This window comes from Lasioglossum baleicum, chromosome 9 (assembly GCF_051020765.1).
Source record: "Lasioglossum baleicum chromosome 9, iyLasBale1, whole genome shotgun sequence".
Lineage (NCBI taxonomy): Eukaryota > Metazoa > Arthropoda > Insecta > Hymenoptera > Halictidae > Lasioglossum > Lasioglossum baleicum.
Genome location: NC_134937.1, coordinates 14004653 through 14014858, shown reverse-complemented (window position 1 = coordinate 14014858; position 10206 = coordinate 14004653). Strand labels below are relative to the sequence as shown.

General features: G+C 40.4%; 1 protein-coding gene across 2 annotated transcripts; it reads left to right on the top strand.

The window, feature by feature from the left end:
• The first annotated feature begins 351 nt into the window (after nucleotides 1-351).
• LOC143211803 (uncharacterized) lies at nucleotides 352-8920 on the top strand. 2 transcript variants are annotated; one of them, XM_076429795.1, is made up of 4 exons: nucleotides 352-493; nucleotides 612-712; nucleotides 6085-6665; nucleotides 8410-8920. In XM_076429795.1, exons 3-4 carry the CDS (start codon nucleotides 6200-6202, stop codon nucleotides 8508-8510), a joined length of 567 nt encoding a protein of 188 aa, XP_076285910.1. In that variant the 5' UTR covers nucleotides 352-493; nucleotides 612-712; nucleotides 6085-6199; the 3' UTR covers nucleotides 8511-8920. The 2 variants fall into 2 exon arrangements, with proteins under 2 accessions (XP_076285910.1, XP_076285909.1); XM_076429794.1 differs by lacking the exon at nucleotides 352-493 and having other exon boundaries at nucleotides 534-712.
• The last annotated feature ends 1286 nt before the right edge of the window (nucleotides 8921-10206 follow it).

Below are 10206 nucleotides of genomic sequence, written 5' to 3'. Positions count from 1 at the left end.
CGTGCGTCTCGGTATATCGTCATAGTTAGTGTTGGCGACTCGGGTCACGAACGTGGATTATCGGCTCTCGTCGAGAAATGCGTGGGACGAGCCGTGCCGCACGCCGGGAAAGGTGCTCGCACCGTTCTCTCGTTTCTGACTCGCAGCTAGTCACCAGCTCGTGATTAAGAGAGCAACGTCGTCGTCGTCGTCGTCGCCGTCGCCGCCGCGTTGCCTCGATCCCTCGATCGCGCGCACTCGAGAACCTCTTTGGCGCGCGCTCTCGATCCTCGCAACCTGTTACCGGTCGCCGGAGCTCGTTGCGAAATGCTACCACCGTTACGGGAACTACCTGTTCACTGGCTCTGACTCGGACACGTCGAACGGTTCGCTCGGGCGTCTCCTCGGCAACCACACAAAACTCTGGGATAGAACTCTGCCTCCTCAGGGAAAGTGAAGACGAGCACGTCTCTGCGCGGCACGTCACACCGACCGAGGTGTGTTCGAGATTTCTGTGAGTGAATCGTGCAAATATTCTCGACCGGTGAACTCAAAGAGTGGAGAACGGAGAATTTGTTGTGATTTTGTGGCTGCCTCGTGACTTAGTTCTACCCACGGATCTTCTTTTTCAGTTTTGTGGACGTCTCCGAGCTGATGTAATCTTCGTCTTGTGAAGTGAAGAGAGGAGGCAGAGGATTTTTTGAGAGTTTTCGATCGACTGGAGAACGAATAGGTATGTATGTACCGGCTTTAATTTATGGTGTAGCTCGATTTGTGGACTCTGTATGATCTCTGAAAAGTTTTAATTTCTTGCAGTTACAGTGCGAATTTTTATGGAAGGTTAGAACGGGTGATTTTATAAAAATATTGGGTAGAACGGAATTTTATTTCTCCCTCAGTTAATAAACTTCGTTATCGTGTGATATCGATACGGAAACAATTTAATCTTCCAATAAACCTGTATATTTGATGATCCGTGCGCCCGTGGAAATTTCATCAAAAATCCACTTGTTAATTAGAACTTTTTACCTAGCTATTTTGATATATCCGGGATTCATGCAATTTAATCCGAATATCGGAGTAAACGATCTGACGCGCGTAACACGATGATTTGCGTCGCGTACCTTTTTTTGTTAATTTTTCATGGACGACCGAGCACTATCGGCGAACGTTTTTCATGCGCCTCGTTCGATGAGAGTGCTGATCTTGTTTGATATAGAATATACAGAGTAACGTTCATTCAAATTCGGACACTGTGTATAAGAAATCTGCTTTTTTACTGTTTGCTGACCAATTGGGTTGACCGAACCAGTTTTTCCCAGTACCTAGAGATTTAGATACTTAGTCATTTGGAATACTAGTTTGTTAGATGACGTGTAAACGACACTTCAAGAACGCAGCAACTACAAATAAAAACAATTTTAATGTCTGCAGAGACATTTCAATTTATAGGGTGTTCTGAGAATGATCGTGGCCTCAGCATTTGATCTATAGTATCGTGATATTTTTATCTATGATATCGTGATATGGTATCGAAATATTTTAGACAAAAATGAATCTGCGTCTGAAAGTAGAGGCTTCTAGCTTTCAAATGAGATCAAGTTTATTTTCCTACGATTATTTTTCACAAAGTTATAGCAGTTTTACATTGGACATTTTTAATCTTTAATATTATACATTCAATACTGTCATTAAATAGTGTTGCACGAGGATACATTATTATTTTCCACAAATTGCAACCTTTCACAGTTCACCGGTCGGTTTTTTCCTTTAGTCTAAACGAATTTCCAGTTATTCGAGCGGTTCCCGTCCACCGAATCGGATGTTGCGTGGATCAGGTTAATTTTGGACGGCACGTTTTCCTCGTCGGCTGGTGGGTCGAACGCCACTTTCGTAATTGATGGAGAAATTCTTTCGCTTGGAATCTGATATCCACTGTCACACCGCCGCCGCCGCCGCCGTTGACTATTGACCAATTGACAAGCTAGGTGGGGGACCTGGGGAACGCGTTGAAATCCACAATGGCAGCACGCATCGGACGTGACCGAAATGAAAAGCCTGACACGATAATGCGTTTCACTTGCTTTAAACGCTCGGCTAAATGCTCGGGGGACACTATTTTCTACATCCGCCTCTTCGACACACATAAAACACTCCGTTGAAAAAACGCCTCTCCGCTTCGATTAATTGTTTTCTAGCAGGTCACAGCTCGTAACTCAACGTATCGTTTCTCTCAGTGGATTTAAGTCGTTCAAAACATTTCATTGCTGTCGATAAATGTTGCTTAAAACCCATTTGTAATCTTTTTCTCGATACAATTCTTCTTCCAGTGGCTTTCAGCAAAAACAGCTGACCGATCGATCCTGAATAATTACAGCGTTGGCTGGAATAAATCTACCGTGTCGATTATACGAATTAATTTGAATTGTTTAAATACTATCTATGTATCTATAAATACTCAAAGAGCCAGCTTCTTCAGAACAAGTTCAGAAAATTAAATATGGATATCCTTTGTTAATAGAAAAAAATATTGAAAATTTTTATTGAATCAATCAATGGTATGCCGTCATTGTATCTGTGCCTACATGCAATTAAATTTAATAAAGCATGCCGCTTTTGTAACACACATCGAATTCTGTATTGAAACAATCAACGGTGTACTATAATTGAATTCTATCTAACTTTACACGTTCATGAAACAAACTCCAAAAAATTGCAGAATTCATCGGGAGGACCTGTCCAACTGTTCCAACAAATTAAACAATTTTTCGGAACAACAATCACAGCACAACATCACGAACATTTCAATAAAAATGAGTACGTACAAATGAGTAGATATATTGACATCTTCAATTTTTAAAATTTTCCGATAATTTTGAATTTCATCTACATACTCAATTTTGCTGTAATCGCATAGAGACCCGCAGTCTACTAATCAGTAACATATCTGTGAAAAGCGGACGTTCGCGTGTCGAAAAGCCGTTCGTCGGCCATTGAACGAGACGAAAGAACGATCGCGGTCGTAACATTTCAATTTAAAATTACCTCCGTCATCGGAGCGGTTTTTCATATTTTACGAGCGAGATCTCAGCGATGCGACAAACAGTCTCGACGTAGGAAAACGAAAAAACGAGAGCCTGTCCTTCGGAGATGAAAGTGATTGCCTTCACCATTGCCCACCGTGCGCGTACCGGCGCTTTCGGATATATACAACCGGCCTTGACATTGAACATCATGCCAGCCATAGTACATAATTATGTAAGCTTCGGAGAAAGATGAAATCTTCTGGCTAGGCCACCTACCTAGTCTTCGGGATACAGGTCTCGTTGTGCCTCGAAACACACACCTGTCTCTTCCAGTGACCGTGAACCTTTTCATGAGTCAGTTCCGAACGACAATGTGTGTAGGTGTCCCACTACGTTTAGCTCGCGCGTCATCGCAAATGTCACTTTGACCTGAACGCCAATTGTCGCCACGCGATTGTAAATTATCCTCTAAAAGAAAGAAGGTCATTTTTAATGATTTTATATTTACATACAAGTTTATTTTCGAATGGAACCGATCCAGAAATATAATGGTCTTTCTATTCATAAAAAGGAGTGAGCGATACTTACGTAAATAATATCCCAACAAAAACATCCTGTAAACAGGAGTCAAGTTCCTATGGCCGTAAAAAGTTGTGAGATCAAACAAAATACGGCCAAGTTCGTTAGCTTAGAAATACCTCTTGCAATACTGAAAAAAGCGTTTGTAAAAATTACTTTAAAAGAACGCTATTTAATTTTTAAAGAGTTACATGGAAGGATAAATTATTAAAACTTGGCCGCTACCTAACACCTTTTATGGCCATTGGTTTAAATTATGGCCAAGTTCGAATAATTTAGCCCTCCGTGTAACTCTTTAAAAATTAAATAACGTTCTTTTAAAGTAATTTTTACAAACGCTTTTTTTCAGTATTGCAAGAGGTATTTCTAAGCTAACGAACTTGGCCGTATTTTGTTTGATCTCACAACTTTTTACGGCCATAGGAACTTGACTCCTGTTTACAGGATGTTTTTGTTGGGATTTCATCAATTATCAAGTAGGTATTACTCTTATCCCTGGTTCATTACACATTTTTTATCTTTAAGGTGGACATTAAGTAAATTACTAAATGCATGTTCGTTTTACTACCTATTTCGTAATGTTTTTGTTTCAATACAACCCCTTTAAGGTGTAAAATTTCAAACTTTGATAATTATTCCTTTGAGTGTTTGTTATGGTGGACCTATGTACCGAACTTCAAGCTTCTAAGTCAATAGGAAGTACCCAAAAGGTTTTGAAGATCTGTCAGTCAGTCAGTCAGTGACAAATTCAGCGATTTTTGAGGTCCTATATCTCGGAACCTGCTAATGTTGGAAGATTAATGTTTTGTCAATATTGAGACATGATAGCATTTAACAAGTGTACGAAATTACATCTCTCCGTCTGCCTCCAGTGCCGAGTTATAAGCCTCTAAAAAACGGCTAAGTTGTTTCGTGTAAAAGGAGGTAGTGCGAGAACTTCGCTGTTGCACTACCGTGCACCTAGATAATTATTAAAACATTCAAAAATTCAAACTATAAAACAACGAATGAGAATGAATCTACAAAACAAAATGTACGTAATACAGCATTTATTTTTCGTATTGCAAATGGCGTCGAGCAAACCTAACGAGATCGTTTAAGTCGCATTCAGATCGGACAGCAAACCGCGAGCAAATCGAATAGAGAGTGTCGTTATAGAATCCTCGCGCGATTTCACTTGCAAATACGGTACAATTAAAGAAACGATCGACTGTTATTATAAGTGCACCGATGCGTTATTGTCGAGCTACGCCTCGCATCGCAATGCAAAAACCGACAGCGACCTTGTTGTTATGCGTTCCCGGTGCCGACTTACCAAAATGGCAACGTTCGCGAAATTTCTGCTGCGCTGAGAATCTTTCTTTGTTCGAGCCGAACGACCTGACGTCGACCGGCTGGAAATTCCTTGCCGTTTTTCTTGACTTTTTTTCTTGACCGACTGCGAATTGTCATAATTCTCGTTCCTTTGTTCTCGTGGAGACCAGATGAACAGTTGAGAATGCTACCGAGATTCGAAATGTATCACAGAATCGATTATTTTGTCGAACGATTTTTCGTTTGACTTTGATCTGTAACGATGACGCTTTAATTGATATAATTTTTCATTTTCAATTTACTCGTACGAAAAACTTCTACTGTTTTTTAATATATATTTAATGTCAACGATATTCTTTTTTAATTTAATTCTTCTGCTCTGTTGGAGTCAATTTCATTAAAAAGCAGACGTTTGATTTTAATATTGCAATTTTCCTTTGCTGTTCGTGCATAATGTATATGAATGTGAAATTAGGTATTTTTAAAAAGTCCTGACTACATTTCCCCAATTTTAATACTGTGTTGCTGGGTCCTTCATTTTTGTATGGGTCCTAAATTAGTAATTAACCTCGACCGCAATATCCAAAATGTGAATTGAATACGAAAGCCTTGAATTGACAATGTTGTTCCACTAATCGACATTGTGTTAGACATATTTGGCCAATGATTGGCATAAAATGGCGACGCTAGACTCTCGCGATGACTATGTTCCAGTTCAAACTCGAGGACGGTCAACTTTCACAGTGTCAAATTCGGAACGCGTGACCTTGTCCTGTCAGGAAAAAGGATAAAGCCTCCGCGAAACCTTTAAATGCCAATAGTCCTACTCCAACTATGAAGCAACGTTTAACTTTGATTTTTCTTCTTACGTAAGTCCATGTATTGACAATATCATATTGACAATTGGAATTCCTCTGCTTGTTATTGAATCTTCGTTATTGCGGATGCTTCTGCAAACATGGATTTCGCAATGCTCATTTCTGGAAACGGACATGCGGTTCTTCTGTTCGAGCTTCGACAGGATGATTGTAAAGTAGAAATTTTATTTTGTTTGCTGTTCCATTAGTTGTATGTACGATCGCGAGGAGCAGAAGTGAAATGAGAACGTGTGTTTGCTTTTTGATAATGTGTTGAAATATTGTGTAATGGTATTCTTTATTAACTGTTCTTCACTAACTAATTCCAGGTGTCCTAGATTATCAACAGGAGTCTTCATGACCACCAGCCCTCTAAGAATGACCTGCCGAAGCTGTTCCTGTTTTTAATTCCTCTCCATACCACCGTCAACCGATCAAGGCAACATGTTGCCCTCATCGAGACTGTTGCACGAGGATCCATCAGGATCTCCAGAAGCTAGCACCGCTGCTAGAGATCCAGCAAGCGTTGGACTGACTGTTCCTTCGATCGTGGTGGAAGATGTCGAAGGCAACGACGACGATCCTCCACCTTACACTGCAATCGCGCCTCCGAATCACGTCGGCTGGTCGTACGACTTTTCCGGGATTCCGTATTCCTTGTGCAGCACGACATCCTGCAGAGCGTCCTTGGCGCCGTTCCAACCGTTAGCCCCGATGCCGACATCCACGTCGACGCCGGGCTCGGCTTTCCGTCCCGAGGGTCCAGACGGTCAGCACACGTCAATCCCCATGCCTTTAATGTCCTACCGGCTCTTCAAGTTCGGTTCCCATAGATCTCTGTTCGGACACAGAGGCCTCCCGTTCCAGGATAACATCTCCGTCAGCAAGGACGGCAACGGAAGGTCGCGCAGTAAGTAGTCTACAGTATTCATTACTTATTCAACACCGACGAGATGCTAACGGCCTTCCAATTACATGGTTGAGAGTATTCAATGGTTGTTCGATTAGGATTAGGAGAGGCTTGAGTAGGCGGAGAGAAGGGATGTTTGAGAATGTTGGAGGATCGTTGTTTTTGGAGCAGTTGGGATTTGGTGGAGTTTTGCTTGGTTTGGGGAGGTTCGGAGGAACGATGTGTGTGGTGGGGATATTGTGTGGATGATTTGGGTAAGTTGGTGCATGATTTAGTATGGTGCGGAGAATGCTGGTGATTGTGTGTTGGTATGAGGACGTTCGAAAAAGTTGGAAGTTCTCCATTTTTGGAAGGGTTTAGCTTTGGATGGAGTTTTGCTTGGGATGGTGGTTTGATGTTCAGGATGAGATAATGTGTTGTATGATTTTGTTTGGTGCTTTTAAAGGTTCTATTTTCACGATACTACATTGTTATTTTTCTGGAGGATCTGGAGGATTTACATTATTAATTTCGCGGAGAAATTACAAAAACTCCGTACGCGTTCGAGTAACGGGATCTCCAACTCTCGGTTTTCACAGAGACAGTAATTCGACTCGCTGAAAATTCATTACAATAAATGTTTCAGCACAGTCAACAAACATAACACCGTTGAATACATCGGCTCTCCGTTTCGCGTTTTTTTTGCCCCTCGTTTTTCTTCCGGTGCTCACTTTTTCATCGTGCGAGACCATTATCTCCTCGTTTCAATATGTGAAATTAAATTCGTTACCTAAACGCCTCGCCGCGAACAAACGTTATTTCTTCCATGTTCGGAACGACTCGAAATTAAAAACTCCGGGCGCCGGTTTAAATACCGTTTTGTTTCATTTACAAATGAAAAGTACACGGCGGAAGATCTCGCTGTGAAAAATGCTAACTGTGCGAAATAGCTTCTTTTTTTCACGATTCGAATCACCACTGTTACATCGGTTACTCTAGCTCGTTGGCTCGCGCTTTATTTGATAAAATATCGCTCGCTTAATCAAATTTTATGGCCCGTTAGAAGCTGTCGCTTTGTCATCCTTGAATCGTGCGATTACTCCATTATTATGTGTATAATTTTATTTAAAAAAGATTTTGCGTGTTTTACTGTGTGTTATTAAACTGTGCGTGTCATTAGAGGTTATCTACGATATAATGTAGGAATAGCTGATAATAATTAATGTCTTAGTAATTGAGTAATTCATATAAGATAATACTAATAAAAGATAGTTAATTTTACCACTTGTGACCTCCGATGACCTCCAATGACCTCTAGTAACCTTTTAACATTACTTGACAAATGGCGATGCTGCTTATACCGTGCTGAGAGTGTCCAACTGATCAAAGGTCTTAAAAATGTTAAAACTGCAACACAGACAATTGCGTTTTATATATTCAAGCTTTTGAATATTTATATACATACTGTGGGTGCTGCAATCTATTTACATAAATTAACCGTGTGTTATAGTATGCGACTGCAAAAAATCATTTCCGTATAGCTTAATAAACGTTTAACGAGCCATCAAACATTTTGGTAAAGACACGTTTCATTAACGTTCGCATTAAATCGATAACAAATTGCATCCTTTTTTTAAGAAATAAAGTCACCAACAACTTTTTTCACGAAACATTTGCTCATAACAATACTAATAACTCGAATAAAACGATTCGCACAGATTACGAAGCAAATAAAAATGGATCGAATGGGAATGTTTGTCAACAGAATATGGCGCCATACTTGTCGCAGCAGTGGTGATCATCTTCCTCATGGCACTGTCGCTGCTGGTGAGATTCGTCATGGAAAAAAGCCTATGGAGAGGCTAGGAAAACGCCATGGACGCGTCGATGTCCTTTACGAGACGTGCAGAAACGCTTTTCTCCATTCCCGATCCGGGCTGAATCTAGAGTAAGCGTTATCACGGTGTAATTCCCTCCGCGTCAACGCAATTGCAAGTGTAATTAGAGCTCGATTGCTCTCGCCTTTTGTCTCGCCTCGAAACAGAATGCTCGCGAGCGTGCAATCCTGTAACCCGTAAGTGCAATATTACATGTACGTATGTATCTGCGAAAGTCCTGTTCCGTCGAGAGATCTATGTATATTGTATATCACGTGAATATCACGGTTTAGCTCGTAATCCTTACATGTTACTTGTATAGTGCGCATTTTTCTACTTGTACTCTCGGTATTTTGTAACTTATGTGTAAGAAATAGAGAACATGCTGTTTTAACAGAATATTGTGCTTCCATTTATCGTATGCCCCGTTCTGTCGATGTTTCATTATTTAATTTGCATGCACTGCTTAATTTGATCCACAAGCTAACATTTGCTTCGATACGAGAAATTTAACATCATGCTTACACAAATTTGTACAGTTACCACAAATTTATGATCACAACAATGAAAATGAACCGTATTAAAAAATTCATTAACATGTTGACATAAAGAGCGTTAGAATTCCGTGACGCCACGTCTAGTTATTCAATCCCCGGATACGTTGAAATACTAATTATCATTACGTGAATCAGCAAGGTGAAGGAGATCGATCTCCAGTTACGTCAGCGAGTCGATACATATCTCAGTACCCGCGCGTATTGTATCTCAGACTCCATAATGTGTTTTTGTGATCCCGTTTTTTACCGTCACAGTTCCAGCAGATACATTACACGCAGCCGGAGAATTGTTTGTAAATATTCCATTTCGAGCGATTTGTCGTTGCACAATGGGACATCGATTTTTCGAATGTTTTTCACGGATATTCGTGACGGAAATATCGCCTTACCACAAATGAGAAGTGTTACACGACGAATCGCCATCGCCGCACGAGGACACGGAGATTAAATATTTTTGTTGATCCAATATTACGGCTCGCGGAAAGAGCCGATGGCTGGGTTGGATGAGCAAACGTTTGCGCGTTGACATTCAGCTGTGGTCAGCCGTCCAACTGCTATAGAAAACTGTGTTACTATACTTAAAAATATCTGTGATAACGAATCATCGTCTGCACTAACGTCAAACAATCGTTTTTCATAGGAAATCAATTCCTTTCCATGCTACACTGTGCAACAAGTTTTGAGGTACCATTTCCTTTAGGAACTGTTTAAACATGTTCAAAACATTTGGAACAGTCTGTAGAATCGTCCTACATTGAAATCATTTCTGTAGCTTATATGGTTAAAGCGGGAAAAATTCTTAAATTGAAAAAATTGATTTAGTGAATCTATAAATCTAGTCTGTTGCATAAATGCTCTATACGTTTTCCGTAACTACTATGTATACGGCATCGATAATTAATTAATAGAACTTCCAATAGAAGCAGCTAGGTATTTTCCAAGGAGATAATATGTTCTTCATTTTAAATTCGATTTAGTCTCCGGAGGCGTGATTAGAGAGTTTAATTGTCTCATCTCCAATTCGAATGTCGTTAATAATCGACCGCGTGCATAAGTCGTTGCATTTTGACTCATACACTTTCGATGTAAACAGCAAGAATGCCAGACAATCGGTAGGTAGCTGTCTGC

Excerpts from the sequence above, each read along its gene's own strand:
- LOC143211803 (XM_076429795.1), top strand. The coding sequence starts at position 6,200 with ATGTTGCCCTCATCGAGACTGTTGCACGAGGATCCATCAGGATCTCCA. Across the intron at positions 6,666-8,409 it reads CGGCAACGGAAGGTCGCGCA|AATATGGCGCCATACTTGTC; the intron begins GTAAGTAGTCTA and ends GTTTGTCAACAG.